The sequence below is a fragment of the Ovis aries genome, chromosome 3, assembly GCF_016772045.2.
Source record: "Ovis aries strain OAR_USU_Benz2616 breed Rambouillet chromosome 3, ARS-UI_Ramb_v3.0, whole genome shotgun sequence".
NCBI classification, from domain to species: domain Eukaryota; kingdom Metazoa; phylum Chordata; class Mammalia; order Artiodactyla; family Bovidae; genus Ovis; species Ovis aries.
Genome location: NC_056056.1, coordinates 155,424,073 through 155,441,332, shown reverse-complemented (window position 1 = coordinate 155,441,332; position 17,260 = coordinate 155,424,073). Strand labels below are relative to the sequence as shown.

Below are 17,260 nucleotides of genomic sequence, written 5' to 3'. Positions count from 1 at the left end.
TTCCAATGCCCGACTACCACGCTTCTCATTTTCAAGGCTCTCATCTCCTTTCAAAACTTCTTGAACTACCACTGCACTGTACATTCATTAGCAGTTCCTGGGCCAAATGTATTGTTTATGTTGCACGTTGTCTGCTCTGCTTTATGACCCATTTTGAACTCAAATAAGAAAATCACTCAAATTTGCTTTTTGTCTAACATCATTTCCATAGTCTAAAATAAATATAAAATAAACAGCAAGTAATAAGTCATTAGCAAAAATACATAAAGTGAGACATGCACATTAATATATCTGACAACATAACCACATTTATTTAAGAATGTATCCCAGTATCAAATGGCAAATTTCAACAGTGTAAAACTGCAATTTTGCAGCAACCTAATAGAATTCTTTGAATCAGCTTGTGAAAACAAAAATCTTTTGCATATTATTTTTCCAAACATTTTCTCATTAGAATAATCATTTTCAGTTCTGAAATTAGAGTTGCTTAGGAGATGGCAGCACTCTGATAGTGTAACTGACAGAACCCTCTGCACACCTCCTTGCACGTGAGCATCATCTGTTCATTGAGTTCTTTGAGGAGCTGAGTATCTGCTTATCTTCAGAATCCTAATAGATGAAGGAGAAAAAGTTGGAAAACATATAGAGCCAGTAAAGCCACTTTACTGGCTATTTTTCTCAGACTCCTTGTCTGTATTTCTCAGAGAAGTGAAGTCATATTTGGCTCATGAAGGAAAAGCCTTCTTTTTCCAGCCCTTAGGTGCTTCTCCACAGGTTGTCTCACCACCGAGATGTTAACGCAAGGACGTCATGTTTATGTGGTATTTTGTCCACTTGAAGAGCACTTTCATGCTATATGGCCTCACTAAGCATGCGTTCCAGCCTTGCATTCCAAGGTGTACAGATGGTCATTGTCAGTGTTCCACAGATGCTGAAGTTCATACCTGAGAAGATGAACTGGAGCTGGAACCCAGCCTCCTATGTCCTCACATCATCTTCCCCCTACTAACTCTGTTCTCTCACATAAAAGACCACACATCTTCCTAAGGCTTGAAAAGATTAAATGTCAGGAAATCACATGATATTTGAGCTACATGCAGAACATTATCAGACACTTCTGTAGTATCATCAGCCTTCTTAATGAATTTAATGAATTGGTAAATCAACTTTTAGCCGTGTGTAATTGTGAAAATTGAAATGAAAGTCTTCATCTACGGTCTCATACTCCTCCACCCCCATAGAAGTACTCAGTATTAATAGTTTGTTGTGCACGTGTATTTTATAAGAATGGAGTCATTCTGTTCACACTGGTTTAGTCTTTTTTCATTTAAGGCTATATATCAAGAGCACTTTTTCACATCCATACCTATAGCTTTAGTTTTCTCATTTTCAGCAGCTGCCTGGTATTCTAGCGTTTTCATCTACCATATCTATAGTGCATCCCTGTTTATTGGGTATTTAAATTGTTTCTAATTTTTCACAATTACAAACCGTGCTTCAGTGAACATACATGTTCATATATCTCTTCATGTGCTTGTGTAAGAATTTTTGAAGGGTTGATTTCTTGATGTTTCTAGATACAGAATTGTTGGGTCTGAGGTTATGCATATTTAAATTTTGATAAGCTTTGTTAGTTTGTTCTCTGAAAGACTTGCTTGTTATCCCATTGAATGTTACCACTTTTTCAAGTGCCAATTTATTTAGTAGAAGCTGGTGTCTTATTTTAGTTTGCATTTCTTCAGTTAATAGTGATATCAAACATCTTTTCATTTGTTTCATTTTTTTTTTTTCTGTGAATTGCCTGTTAGGTTTTAAAGTCTTTTCCTATTGGTTTATAGCATCTACATAGTAATTATCTCTTTATAACTTCATAAATTTATTCAAACTATTTTCTTCACAACTTTAGCTAAATTCTGAATTTATCCTGAAAGGCTAAAGATTAGCAAGTAGAAAAGATTATTAAAATTTTTTAACAAAATTTTATTGATATATTGAATCACTTCTGTTTTGTGAAAGAAAATCCGCACTTCCCAAAGCATGTCCAGTTAGTGATGTTTTATTTGCTGGCTTGACAATGCATGCGTAACCAGACATGGCAGAATCATAACTTAAATGTTTGAGTGACCACTTAAGGATTTGTGCCAGAACAAGTGATAGAAACCAAGTCTTGTACACTGTCTCCACATAGATATCTGTCACTTTGTATCTAAAATCACTTATCGTCCTTCCCAACTCAGTTTCCTCTGCAATTTCCTCATCTTCTACCCCTTTCTTCTCCTTCCATGCACATAACTTGTTTTAGACACTAGCTCTTTCTTTACCTCCTTTCATCATGTTTGGTAGTCTTCCTTCAGAATGTTCCCTGTCGCCCTCATCAGCCTCATTTAGCTCTCCTTTCCCCTCCCTCATGAGCCATGGTCATAATCTCCTGTCTGTATGCTTAACCAGCCCTTCCCATCTTCCTTCAGAATGTTCCCTCTTGCCCTCATCAGCCTCATTTAGGTCTCCTTCCCCCACCCCCGCCCTGCCCCATGAGCCATGTCATAATCCTGTCTATAAGCTTAACCAGCCCTTCTCATCTGTCATCAGTTTTACAGCCAAACTAATCTTCCCAGATACTGATCTAATCATTCCACTCCTTTGACTCAAAAATTTCTAAATTCCTGCTACCTAAAAAGTCAAATATAAATTTGTACTGAATACAAAGAATATAATAGTCTGATGCCAGCCTAATCACCCAGTTTTATTCCTACAAATAACATTCTGTTCCAGCAGGATTCCATTCCACACTGTCCCTGACTCCCAGCTCCACATCTTTGTTTATGAATCCCATCCCGAAAAAATTACCCAACTCATCCTAACGCTTTCTAGATTATGTCACTCCTTGTTTTCTCTTAAGAAATCTTCCCAAGCCATTGAGTTGTGTTTTTTCAAATATTTTTAATAATACCACTGTGTTTCAAATTAGAGCAAGTTTATTTTGCTCTGTTTTCAAAATAGAGCACATTATAGTTGGTTAACTCCTTAAAAAGAATAGTTTGTTCATCTAAGAAGTATTTTATATTCTTTAAAATGTTAGAGGTCAATTAAGTGAATCTTGTGAGACTGCCTTTTTCCTTTTGTGTTTTAGGTTTGGCTCATTAACCATGGACGGTGGCCTCCGCAATGTCGACTGTCTTTAGCTTTATAAGAAGTCTGAGGCAGGCTTCAGTTTGCACAAGAAAATAATGTCGAGGCATTAAATGAATGCCTGTATAGGTGGTCTCTTGTTTCTATATTTCACTATTTGATGTGGTCATGTAAATATGTATAATATTGTAAATACATAAAAATATATAAATTTTTGGCTGCTGTTAAGATGTAATTTTACCTTTTAACATTCATAATTATATGAGGACATTTGACCTCAGTTAGCACTTAGAAGAAAGCCATGACCAATATTCTGAGATACTGATGGTCGACTTTTCTGAGTAAGGCCAACTAACTCATGTATCTCCGACTGCCTGCTGAAAACATTTTTAAGTGGAACCAAAATTGGCATCCTTACAAATCAGTAAAGGCTGATTGTTGACATGTTTGTAAGTGACAGAATGGTGAGATAGCTTCTGTGAGTGGAGAGCAGAACCGAACCACTGTTGTAACTAGGATCCCGGTTTTTTTGAGAAGGATAAAGTGGCATTATCCCAGTTATCTTCCTATCTGTTTAATTTCAGGTAAATTACTAAGCAAAATTTTTAAAGTGATGAATTATTAAAAACTGTTCATTTTTTATTTTGGCCATAAATGTATAATTGTCATAAAAATTTTAGGATCATTTCAACTGTTTTAGGCTGTACATTTCTTCTTTACTTTAATTCTGCTTACCATTTCATGAAGAAATATCAATAAATTTCTTGATTTTAATGTAACAGTTTGTATTTTTCTGTGTACAACAGTTTGAGAAACAAAAGTTATCTTTTGAAAAATACTGTGGGTGGTAATGGTCAGTTAGCCTCAGAAATTGGACGAGGGCCAATTCTGTGTCTCTTCTAAACCATTGATTCCAAATTTAGTAGAAGTTCTTTCATAAACATATGCTGTACAAATCCAAAACAGAGCCTTCTCTTTGAAAAATGTACCCAAGGTTCTAGACAAAAGAATTGTGCTCGATATGAAATTATTTTATCCCAGAAGAATTAGGTTTTGGTTTTGGCTTCTGATTTCTTAGATGATTGACGTATGATCGTGTTCAACCTGTATATCATGAAGAGACCATGTTTTAAAGAGTAAATTTTGGCTACCATGGACACTGGAAAACTGAAAACGGATTAGGATGTTATTTGAAATCTCAAATTGATACTTTATTGTGGTGGGGAATTTAAGTGTCACATGTACACATTAGAGAAATAAATACAGGGGTAAATGACGTTACTTTACTTTGACATTACTTTGATTGTGAGTGACAGTTGTCACCATCAAAAACTGTTTAGTCAGAGAATGTGTGGGGCAAGGGGGTGTTTAATCTCTTATAATTTTAATTTTCCATTTGACCATCTAACGTGAATGTCTTTAATTGTGATACTAGGTAATAATTTTACCTGAGTTATATGGTCAGTTAATATATTTGCAAATTTCATTTTTATTCAAGCACCTCTAGAAAAGAACATCAATAAACAAACCCTTGCTGTGGGGACTGTATTTGTATAACTTGTGTAAGTTGTCCTGGTAAGATCAGTTCTTATCCACGCTAGTAATTGGTTAAGACTTACTGTTCTATTCCTCATTACAGCAGCATGTAAATCAAGCGCATTTACTTTCAATAGACTACTCTCAAGAATGTATCTTCATTCAAAACATCTTATGTCAGTAAATGGATAGTGAGTGACATTGGTCTGCTGGCCAAGTTTTCAGTTACTATGTAAGTAAAATTAGCTTTAAAATAAGTTACATCTCTAGTTTAGTAGCTTTTTTTTTTTTTTCAGTATTTGGATATATTTCCAAAAGACAGGGATTAAAAATATTAAATGCAACAAGTGAAAGAGTTGGTGGATTTAACTCTTTTCTTTTTTTGGTAGTTTTTTTAAGTTGATGTACAGTAATATACAATATTCTATGTTACAGATGTACAGTATAGTGATTCACAGTGTTAAAGGTTACACTCCATGTGTAATTATAAAGTAGTGGCTCTATTCCTTGTTGCACAGTCTATACTTTTAGCTTATTTTCTACATGGTAGCTTGTAGCTCTTCATCCCCTACCCTATTTTGCCCCTCTCTGCTTCTCTCTCCACACTGGTAAGCACTAGTTGGTTCTCTTTATGTGTGACTCTATTTCTTTCCTTATTCTATTCACTAATTTGTTGTATTTTTAGGAGTCTGCATAAAAGTGATATTGTACTGTATCTGTCTTTTTCTGACTTATTTCAGTTAGCATAATGCCCTCCAAGTCCATCCACATTGTCGCAAATGGTAAAGTTTCATTCTTTTTTTATGATTGAGTGGTAGTCCATTATGTATGTACGCACCACATCTGTATCCATTCATCTGTCGGTGAACACTTAGGTTGCTCCTGTAGCTTGGCAACTGTGAATAATGCTGCTGTGAGCATTGGGATGCACACATCTTTTCAAGTTAGTCTTTCGGGGTTTTTGGATATATGCCTCAGAGTAGATTGCTACCATATGACAGTTCTGCTTTAGTTTTCTACAGTGACTGATCAGTTCACATTCCCACCAGCAGTGTACAGGGGTTTCCTTTCTCCACATCCTCACCAACATGTGTTATTTGTGTTCTTTTTGATGATAGCCATTCTGACAGGTGTGAGGTAAGATTTAATTCTTAATGTAAAAAAGAGATTATGGTTCTAGTAGAAGAAATAATCAAAAATGAAATAAGTGAATGTAAATTATGTGGGGAAAACAGGGATATCTTTTAGTAAATAAAAAAGAAGTTAGAGGTTAGGGAAGAAATGTGGAAAATAATCCCATCATATCTTCTAAAGGTCCCATTTTGATTATTTTGGAAATGACCAAATACTGAGTAAGTGGCTTATAGCCCTCGTTACACTGTCAGAGTATCTCATTAGATATAAAAGATCTTTTCCTCAAAATATTCCTTTAAAAAATGTAATACCTGCATCAGTAAGTTATCCAGAATGTGTTTTTGTTTGTTTTTCTGGGGTTTTTTTAAGTGATGAAGTTTGCTTTTTGTGGTGTTCTGTGCTAAAAGAGGTTTGTTATTTGGAATTAAGAAAGGAATTATGAATTATCAGTAGGTAAAAACAGTCTCAACTGAAATGTCAGAACTTTTATTGTCCCATCAGAGTCACAGGCACAACCAGAGCTAGTCTTTTTATCTGTGCCCTAACTCCACTCAGAAGGGCAGTTTTCACCTTGTACTTTTTGTCTTTGAGGAAGTGCTATAGAAAAGTTCAGTTCAGTTCAGTCGCTCAGTCATGTCCAACTCTTTGCGACCCCATGACTACAGTTACTCAAACATTTAAAACGTGCGGGGGCAGACACTGAAAACATAAGTCTTAATGCTATCATTTTGGGCAAGATCACCAGCCTACATCCTGTTTTTAGGACGAGGAGAGTATCAGAAAGTCTTACACTATGGTTTTAATTGGACTTTCTCCCCCAATTGTCACTTATAAGCAGACTCCTAAGCAAATTCATAAGAACTCATGGACGTAGAGTAGGAAACAAAAACATCTGACTTGGAAACAGAAACTGGTAATATTAGTGGGTGTGTATAAGTCAGCTCCAAAAATGTAGTGTGTCACATAAAAAAAGCACTGTCCAAGCGTCAAACATCAGGCTGTTTTAAGGACTAATATATGAATAAGTTTATTTCTTTTGACATAAACAGAATGCACAAAGATCAGTTGTTAGATGTAGTTCCAGGAGTGATGATGGGTCTTTGTCTTTTATACACTTCTTGACTTGTAAGAATCAGTCAAATTCATTCTTTCTGTGATAGATTCCTGCCAAGGTTTAAAATACATTTCACTTTTCCAATAAAAAATGTACAAAACAAATGGGATCAAGGCTATGGCTTTTAGAAGTAGCTTGTTAAACACCAGCAAGTCCTGCAGACTGCCGTTGACAATTCTGTTGGATGCTGTGTTAGTGGATACTGGTGACTTTGGCCCTGTGTGAAAGTAATTGTAATTCTTTGGAGGAGGTGGGGCAGGGGTGGTGTCTATACTTAAAAATTATCAAGTGTTGCATCAGGTTAGAGTTTCTGAAGCTTAAAACTCCTTCTTTAGAAAGAACATCTATTAATACAGTTTCTAGTTACGAGGGCCAAGGTCCAGAGGACAGCGAAGGAATGACGGAGGAAGGGGATTTAGGGCCGACAGGTGGTCCCCAGACATATCGGCTGAGAGAGAGTTCACAGCTAAAGCGTCACATGTGGGTGTTACTGTGTTTCCTCATCCACACTCTCGTGGAGGGCTGTTCTGAAGCACTCAGTAGTACTGGCTATGGCCATCAAAAGTGACTTTAATAAGACGTTCAGAAGAATAGCCCGGCTCTTTTACTGGTTCCCCAAGTCACTAACCTGCTCGAAGAATCAGAAATCCAAGTTGCTCTGGAGCCAGGGGCGAGGTAAGTTATCTGAGGCTAATGCTTCATTTGAAATACATTTTTTTCTGTTACTAAAATGGAGCCTCCTCTCTCAAGTAGGGAGAAAAAACAAAGCTCTTAAAACCTTTAAAAAGTTATTTAACATGGTTTTCTGAGAGAAAATTAAGAGAAAGCAATTTGAAGGTGAGATGTTAAAAGCCATGAACATTTTATAATCCAATTTATGCTCTATAGGCTTTTGGGTTTGGAGATGTTTTCTAAAGAGAGATGGAGAATGTTTAGCTTTTTTTTTTTTTTTTAAAAAAGGAGCTCTTTTTATCAGTTAATCTCAACTTGCTTGTGGAGTTAAAATACCTTAGAATAAGCAAAAAAAGAATAATCAAATGCATTCCCCTTGTCATAGAAAATTTAAAAAGTCAATGGACCATTTTATTTCTTTGGGTCAGTTTATACAGCATATTTTAGTCAAGCGTTAAGGTAAGGTTTTAAAGCACCTTCAGTGTAGCGCTGCATTTCCATCTGGTCCTGCCTGGCTGGAATATGAGGAGTCCTAGGACAGGGAGTTGGGGGGAAGAGGATTCTTGACCCCTTCTGCAGAGCCCAGCTCTCATTTTCCTACACTGCCCCTGGGAGGAGGTCTGGAAATGCCGCCGGGAACAAGGTGAGCAGATGCTCTTCCTTCACAGTGTTTCATCTTGCAGTTGACTAATAGAGCTTTTTGACACCCACGTAGCTCTGCGTGTCATATAAGAGCTAATATTTACCCTTTGTCTGGTAGGTATTCCAGCATAATCTGATGATATGATAGAAGAGCCACCACCACAGCTTCCTTTAACTGATACAGAAATGACTGTGGGTATCTGATTAAGGACTTTACAAAATGTAGGGCCTGGTACATTTCAGTCATCTCTTTTTCTTTAAACTGATACTTCCGTTCTTTTTCACTATCAAAATACGTATAATCTAGTTTAAAACTCAGGGGATGGGTGTGGGGGTGTGTGTGAGTGGGTGTGTCAGGGGTGTGTGTGTGTGTGTGCATGCGTGAATTATACTGCAAGGAAGTTAATCTAAATTAAAAATTATTATATCATTAATAATTAGCGTGTTGATGGAATTAGCACATCTAGATCAAAACCTGCCACACAAGTTCTGAATAGATGTCAGCTTCTATTTCTAGTCCTAATGGTGCATTCAAGAAAGCTAATTTTTGATCCTTGAAAGCAAAAAAAAAAGTGGTGTAGGTTCTCCAAATGGGAGCCTAGATATATGTGTTAAATATGAATGTGGTTCACTCCTCTGGATTCCTGTTACTATTCCTGCTAGCTAAGAAGTATTGAGGTCATTACTGAAAAGAGGACACTGAAAAAAAAAATGACTGATTGAGGGTGTTGATGTAGCCTTTGGGCACATTAAAGTCTTAGAATTAGATAGACCTTAAATGTCTATGAGCCCAAGAACAAATGCAAAGTTAAACAAGTGGGATTTCTTAAAGAAGCTTAATAATTTGCCCAAGACACACAGCTGAAAAATGACATAGTCAGGGGAAGTGAATTTTGGTTTCATCTTTGCCTGAGTTTGAACTCTTCACCCCCCTTCAGAGCCCTCCTGGATCTATTCCCCCAAATCATGAGAACATAGCCCTTCTACTTGCTGCATTGATCTCATCTCTAGAAGAGAGGGGGAGTCTGTGAAACTACGAGACGTTCAACTTGTGAAGCTTCAAAATTTTAATTTCATACTTATAAGTGCTTTAGAAACAGCAGACCCTTTTGGAACACCAGGAGGCATGAAAGCAAGTACTTTTGGAAATGCAGTGTTTCCTGTGACATGGTTTTCTAGACAGATCCGGAAAGTTCAAAGTAGAACACCTTTGAAAATACCAAAAAGCCTATGTTACAGAATGAATCTTCTCTAGGCTCCAAACTTTCTTTTTTTGAGAGCATATAAAGTAATAATAGAAATTGCAACAAAGCTTCTGTTCCCAGATGTCAAATCTATTATTTTCATCTCAGCTCCTGCTGGAGGACGTAGGGAGAAATTGGCAAGGACCCGCCCTTAGCTTCTTTTAGTCACCAAAACACCAGCACGGTGATAGACCCATGGTAGGACATGCTCAGTGCTGTCGATGAAATGTGTGGTTAAGATGTTTCAGTTCTTCATCCCACTCTCTCGCCTGACCCAGCAGGCACACAAGAGAACACAAACATGTTATGCACACATACACACAGCATCTAATCAAGTCTTTTGTCAACGGCAATTTTAGGACTGATCACCAAAATGGCAACCCACTCCAGTATTCTTGCCTGGAGAATCCCATGGAGGGAGGAGCCTGGTAGCCTACAGTCCATGGGGTCGCAAAGAGTTGGACATGACTGAGTGACTTCACTTTCACCATCAAACGATTTGGATGATTTGCCAAGAGATTTGAGAGCTCATTCATGATAATGACCAGGAATGTACCAGGAGTGCCAACCCAAGAAATTAAGGGACCAGAAGCCTCCCCCTCTCCTACCCCCCAAACTATTTGGCTGTGATTTCTGTAGCCATCCACCTACTTGGTTTCAGCTAAGGAAGCTGGGGATTCCAGTTTCTCTGTCCCAGGAGGGGTTTAAAATGCAACAAAACAGAACACTAACAGGACTAATCCTGAAAATCTGGTTCCCTGGGTAAGAAAGAAGAGCAAGGATTTCCTCAATTCTATCCCCTCCCACTGCTTTGGGTTGCTGAACCCCTCTGGGAATCCAGAATAGTGTTGCTTCTAGAGCAGCTACGTTTTCCAAACCCAAGGTGTCAGGCACAGGGACGTGGTGTGAAGGGATGGGAGCTGAGCATTGATTGCTTTCAGGGGAAAGAAAGTCACTTCTCTGTTCATTTGCTTTAAACCACATGGGCTTCCTTGTTTGGATGCTACTCTGTAGATAAAAATGTCTTCTGTGGGTCCAGAAAACCCCTCCTTGCCCCCCAGGTCTGCCAGGCTTCAGCAGGTGCTCTCTGTAAAGACCAGCTCCCAAATTTGTATATGATTCAGAGTCACTTATAGCCTAAGACCAAAGACTCTGAATTTGGGGATGGAAAAAGCAGACTGCAACAAGAACAAATGTTTTTACAAAGTGGCCTTCACCTCGGGCTGATCTGCCCACAACCCAGTTCCTGAGTGGGTCAGTTGACCAGGGAGGGGCTGGAAAGCTGGTGGTGGGAGGGAGGCCCCGAGTCCCATCGGATTGCTGCTGTCACTTGCTAGCTGTTCTGGCTTCAGTCATTCTTCCTTCTTCCCTTCCTTCCTCCCATCACGCTCCCAGCTTCCCCCAGAGTGAGGTTTCTAAAGCATGTGTATGCTCCCGTCACTGTCCCTCCCGAGTCACACACTGCATTGTAGCTCCCTGTTGCTTACAGTTCTGTTTTGTTTCTGAGTCTCCTGCACCACTCACTCCCAGAACACCTCTCATGATGCTCCATGGGGTCAAGGTGCAGGGTCTAAAGAGGGCGCCAATGCTCTATTTGAGATCCGCTGACTTTTAAGGTACTGACTCCTTTGTATGCCGTCCAAGGCCCAGCTCAGTCGAGCCCACATAGTCAGTCCCATCTCCACATACTTCCTGCATTGCATCCTCTGCAATAACTGCATCAGCATCCACATCGTGCTGATACGCAAACTCAGATGCCTGCAAAATTCCAGGTGGAATAACCAAAAAGAAAGACTTCCCTTGTGGCTCAGCTGGTAAAGACTCTGCCTGCAATGTGGGAGACCTGGGTTCAGTCCCTGGGTTGGGAAGATCCCCTAGAAAAGGCAGTGATTACCCACTCCAATACTCTTGCCTGAAGAATTTCATGGACAGAGGAGCCTGGCAGGCTACCCACAGTGCATGGGGTTGCAAAGAGTAGGACACAACTGAACGACTAACACTTTAATCAAAAGGAAAAGTGTTGGATGTAAGAAAAATGGGAAATGGGGGGATTCTGGCATCCTGAAGAGCTCAGGTTCCGGCTTCATTCTGTTCATCCAGTTGTTGGGCATCAGGTCTTAGAGTTTCAAAAACCTTTTTGTTCATCTGCTCATCAAACTTTATATCTATTTCAAGATATCTGTACTTCTCTTATGCTGCTGTTACCATCTTGTACTTTGATTGTCGTCGTTTGTGTACAGTTCTTCCCTCTTTTCTAAAGTGTTCATCTGAGAAGGGACTAACCAAAAGTTCACGTCCTCCTTTCAGAAGCTCTGAAAGCATCCTCTCTTCTTTTTCCTCCTTTTTTCTCTCTCACTTTTGGGCAGACCTGACTAGCAAAGCTGTCCTGGGTCATGGCATCTCTTGTCCTCATTGTCTCTTTGGAAGAGACATACACATTCTTCCACTATTTTCAGCCTTTTAAAGCCCCATATACTCAGCCTACTTGCAATCATAATGAGCTTCGGCTGTGGAAGCGGGGAGCAGGCTGGTAGGTGGCATCAGTGAGTGTAGGTGAGATTCTGCAGACCTAGAATTTATTTGACTCTGCACTGAATTTTTTCAAAGTTTGCTTTTCTGCTGTTCTGTGTTCTGGAGTTTCTTTTCTTCTGGTAGGGTGATCAGGAACAGAGAGATCTGTCAGAACCGACTTGAGAATACAGATCAATTGATTCCTTGCTGCCACTGTGATGTGTAAACGGAGCAGTTGAAAGAGACATGATGTCAGCTCATTACTTCTGCCCCACAGGCTGCAAACAGCCGCAAGTATGACAAGCCAGGTGAACAAGGGAGGGAGGGAGGTCAGTAGTGACCTCATCTCCCCACAGCTACTCATTATTCTAATTATTCTGAGGACCACAGCCACTTCTCAGTGTGAGACCACAGGTCCTCTTACTTCAGAACGTCCTGGGGTGATTGTTAAAACTTTGCCTCCCAAACCCTCCAGCCTAAGGACCCGTACTCCTGGGGGAGGGGCTGTGACTCTGCAGCTTCAACAAGCTCCCCAGGTGGTGCCCATGCTGCCTTCATCCCTGGGCCTACTGAATCACACACCCCTACCTTCCGGTCTCAGTAAATCCTCCACACGGCACCCCCGTCCACGGTCGCCATCAGAGCACAAGGACCAAGAACATGGTTGAGGTCAGAGCCTGGCTTGGCCACATACTGGTAAGAAAGCAACTTCCCCTCTCTGCCACAGCATCTTCTTTGATAATATAAAGATGATAATAACAGTACTTATTGCTTAGGATATTAAGAATTAATGCTTACAAAGGGCCAGGTTCCTGGTTCAGTAAACTGTAGCTCCATTTCCCAATCCAGGAATTCCTAAACTTCCATCATTCATAGACCATTGTTGCAATTTTTTGCCATATTTGCATAAGCCTCTACTAGAATTCTCTTAATACATATATATATATATATATATATATAAAAAACTAAATAATATACCCATTTTACTTAGCATCATCCTAAGAAGAAATACCTAGAAAATAATTGACTTGGGGTACTATTATATTTTTACACATTAAAATGTGTATATGATTTAGGAAAATATAAAGTGTTCATTTCAGGTACCACCATGGTAAGTCTACCTACCACCAGCGGGAAACCCTGATCAAATCCAACTTCATGAAACTGAGACTCAGGTTAAGTGGATTTTCAGAAGTCATACAGGGAGTGGTGGGCAAAGGCAAAACTAGAGGAATTCAGGTCTCCTTCTAAATAGGGCAATGCTCCTTCCTTCACATCAACCTGGTGGTTATACAGTGATCTTAAAAGATACATTGAAATGTACCAAAAATAGAACATTCCTTCCTGAGTCTGATGTCAGTAAACGAAAAATACCCTTATACATTAAATTGGCTACAAAGGAAAGCTCTCTTTAGCCTTGAGAAGACATTGAAAGAGCAGGTTCATCTCATTTTATCTCTAATAGCCTCTAAGCGGGTGTTGGAGAACACACAAGACAGGTGAGGCTGAGAAGCCAAGCTTCTGGGACTGACCTGTGCAGCTAGGGCTCCTGGTAATGGGGCAGACAGGCCTCTACCTGCAGAGGGGCAGCCAAGGGCAGGCTCGACTCCCCCTCACAAGCTTGACCTCACGTAATTACTTAACCTTCCTGGACCTCAGTCTGAAATATTCTCATAGGATTGTTGGAAATTTTAAGTACCATCTAGAGAAAATGCTTAATACAGCAGGGGTGGAGTGCTTTTCTTTTTTCCTTTTTATTTATTTTTATTTTTGGCTGTGCTGGGTCTTTGTTGTGCATATGCGCTTCTCTAGCTGTGGCTTAGTTGCCCCAAACTAAGATCCCCGACTAGGGAACAAACCCACATCTCCAACACTGGAAGGTTGATTCTTAATCACTGGATCACCAGGGAAGTCTCTTGTGTGTTTTCCTAGACTGAATGATCATATGCAAAGAAATACAATTAGCTTTGAAGTCAGAGCTTGAAAGGAATAAGGTATAGAAAACCTGCTACACCGAGTGGTCAGAACTTTAGTGTGTTTCCTGATCAAGTGAGTTCATAAATCTGTGTATCTTTAATACAGAATGCAGCTACTGTCAAGCTTTCAGGGAGTGGGATCAAGCACCATGCTAAGCTAATTGGTAGTTCTTTGCAGGGGTTCATGTTGAAGGTGCAGTGGGTGTCTGGTTTTCATTGAGAAACCATTCATTTCCTACTTGGAGTTGATCCAAGGGCGAACACATGACCCAAGCCTGGCCAGTCAGCACTTTTTAACACCTAGACATAGACATGTAAGTCCATCCAACCTGAGTCAGTGCTGGATCTTTTGACAGAACTTAAGAAATCCAGAAGCACTCTGTCTGCTAGCTGCATGCCAGGAGTTGCTGACAGTCATCTTGCCACCCTGAGAGAAGACCTTCTTGGAGATGGAGCCATCACAGACAGGAGAATGAAGAGATGGAGATAGAGCAAGGGCCAGTCATCTCGTTTGAGCCCCTGGATCCAGTCACACCTGAATCTAATGTGCCCTTGCACTTATAGGCAGTATCATTTGTCTGCAAAAATACAGGGAAGCCTAACCAACAGATTATTCATTTGAATTATTGCTATGACAAGAGAAGAGATAAATCTCAAGGGACTCAATTTTCGTGTTTTATGGCAATCAAGCCGGGTGAGACATTTCCATTCAAGTACTATGCACATACCCTGCTACCTGGGACCCTATACCCTTTTCTGCCAAGCCAATCCCATCTAAAGAGCTTAATCTCGTAACTTGGGAGTCACCACAGTCAAGATAATGAACACATCCATCACTCCCCAAAACCCCCTCATGCGCCTTTATCATCCTTCCCTTAAACCCCTCCTGCCCCCACCACATAACCCCTCAACCACTTTCTGTTGCTGTACATTAGTTTGCACTTTCTGGAATATTCTATAAATGGATTCTTACAACAAGTACTTTTTTTTTTTTTTGGTCTGGCTTCTTTCACTTAGTATAATGATTTTGAAATTCATTTATATTGTTGTGTATATCAAAATAGTTCCTTTTAAAAATCACTGAATAGTATTTCAATGTGCCATAATTTGTTTATCTATTAATCTGCTCATGGACGTTTGAGTTCTTTCCCAGTTTAGGACTATTAAAAAATAATGCTGCTGTGATATTTGTGAACAAGTCTTTGTATGGACAAAGCCTTCCCTTTCTCTTGGGTAAATACATAGGAGTGGTATGGTGGGGTCATATGGTAGCTGTATATTTAATTTTCTAAGACACTGTCCAAGTATTCTTCCAAAGTAGTCCTACCGCTTTATATCTGCATCAGCAGCATGTGACAAAGAGTTCCAGTAGGTCCTCCCCAGGACGTGCTATGGTCTGTTTTCCATTTTAGCCATTCTAGTAGGTGCCTAGCAGTATCACATTGTGCTTTTAACTCTCGTTTCTCTAATGACTAATAATATCTAGCATCTTTTCATGTACTTATTTGCCATCTGTGTGTCTTCTGTTTTTTTGATGACGTCTGTTCAACTCTTTGGCCCATTTTTTAAATGCATTTCTTATTGTTTGTTTACTCTTGACTGTGCTGGATCTTCATTGCTGTGCATGGGCTTTCTCTAGCTGTGGTGAGTGGGGGCTGAGCTCCAGCTGTGGGTGTGTGGCCTTCTCTTGTTGCAGCGCATGGGCTCAGAGCACGGGCTCAGGACTTGTGGCATACAGGCTTAGTTGCCTTTTGACGTGTGGAATCCTCCCGGATCAGGGATCAAACCCATGTCCCCTGCACTGGCAGGAGGATTCTTAATCACTGGACCACCAAGGACGTCCTGGTCCATTTTTTATATTGACTGTTTACTTTCTGAATGTTAAGTTTTGAGATTCATTGTATATTTCCGAATCAGATTTGCAAATATTGACTCTCAGTCTTTGTCATTTCATTCTCTTGACAGTGCCTTTTGAAGAGAAGAGGCTCTTAATTTTGATAAAATCTGATTTGCCATTTTTCTTATATTAATCATGCTTTTGGTGTCTTATCTAAGAAATCATTGCCTAACCCAAAAACATAAGGATTTCCTCCTATGTGTTCTTATAGAAATTGTATAGCTTTAGACCTCACATTTAAAATCTGTGATACATTTTGAATAAGTTCTTATACATCATGAGAGGTATGAAGTTTATTTTAAAATATGCAAAAAACATATGCATGTCCAATTGCCCCAGCACCGTTTGTTACCCTTTCTCCACTGAATTTTGTTCTTCATTGAAAATCAGTTAACCAAGTATGTGTGGGTTTATTTCTGGGCTCTCTACCCGAATACTGTTGTGTTTTTTTTTTACTGTGGTAAAAATATATATAACAGAAATATTGCTATTTTAACCATTTTTACATATACAGTTGGGTGGCATTAATTCACTGTGTTCAACCATCATCACTACTTTTTCCATTGAAAAAGTGAACATATTTAAAATCTCACTTTTTCCTTGAAAAAATACTTGGAAATTTTGAACTGCATTCCATCACACTCCCAATTTTATTTTAATGTAAAAAGTAATGTTGATGCTTCAGGAAGATGAACCATACTAGCCTTTACCTTTATGAGGGTTACACGGAACCCCTCCCTCCCTGTTTGTGCAAACTCCAGCTCAGAGGAAGTCAGAACTACAGAGACCTCACAGGTCACCTAGAAGCGCCCCTTTGTTTTACAGATGCGAAAACTGAGAACCCAGATCACGCACCGGTAAATGACAGAGCCAGCTGAGAAGAAAGGCTATTTTGGGGCTGCTGAGGGTTTTGTACCAAATCCTGACCACTTCCTTCTGTGAGATCCGCCTTTGGTGAAATCAACTCCCCTCTCTGTCTCCAGGCACCGGAAAAGTGAAGCAAGCCTACCACCACCCTCACAGGACTAACCTGAGAATTTAACCAAGGGATCAAAATGCCTCAAAGTTGACAACAGGGGGTGATCAGGGACAGAAGAGCGCAGCCACTCGGGGGAGAAGCTGGCAGTTCTCACAGGAGGCAAGAGCAACGCTACACAGCAGTCCATGCTCTCAGGAGCTTCGGGTTCTCAGGGCAAAGATGAAACAGGCCCACTGATGGACCTGCTTGAAGAAGGCAGCCTCACTTCTCCTGATTCTTGACTGCTGTTGTAAAGGGTTCCTTTTCCCCAAACAATGGGACTTGTGACCTGACAGTGTATGATACTTTCCTAGTATCCTTGGAAGTCGTTAAAACCTGTTACCCAATCAATTAACATCCATGCTCATAAATGCATATTTTCTTAAT

The 17,260-nt window shown here is 39.8% G+C and overlaps 1 protein-coding gene and 1 long non-coding RNA gene across 2 annotated transcripts in view; both read left to right on the top strand.

The window, feature by feature from the left end:
• TBK1 (TANK binding kinase 1) overlaps nt 1-3,908 on the top strand; it is a 43,960-nt gene extending 40,052 nt beyond the window's left edge. The window contains exon 21 of the mRNA XM_015094769.4: nt 3,131-3,908. Within this exon, the coding sequence (XP_014950255.1) occupies nt 3,131-3,182 (52 nt within the window). The 3' untranslated portion in view covers nt 3,183-3,908. The remainder of the gene's footprint in view (nt 1-3,130) is intronic.
• Nucleotides 3,909-12,581: 8,673 nt separating this feature from the next.
• On the top strand, nt 12,582-14,939 carry LOC121819127 (uncharacterized). Its single transcript, XR_006059344.2, has 2 exons — nt 12,582-12,678; nt 14,315-14,939. It is a non-coding gene; the product is annotated as an uncharacterized LOC121819127 (long non-coding RNA).
• The last annotated feature ends 2,321 nt before the right edge of the window (nt 14,940-17,260 follow it).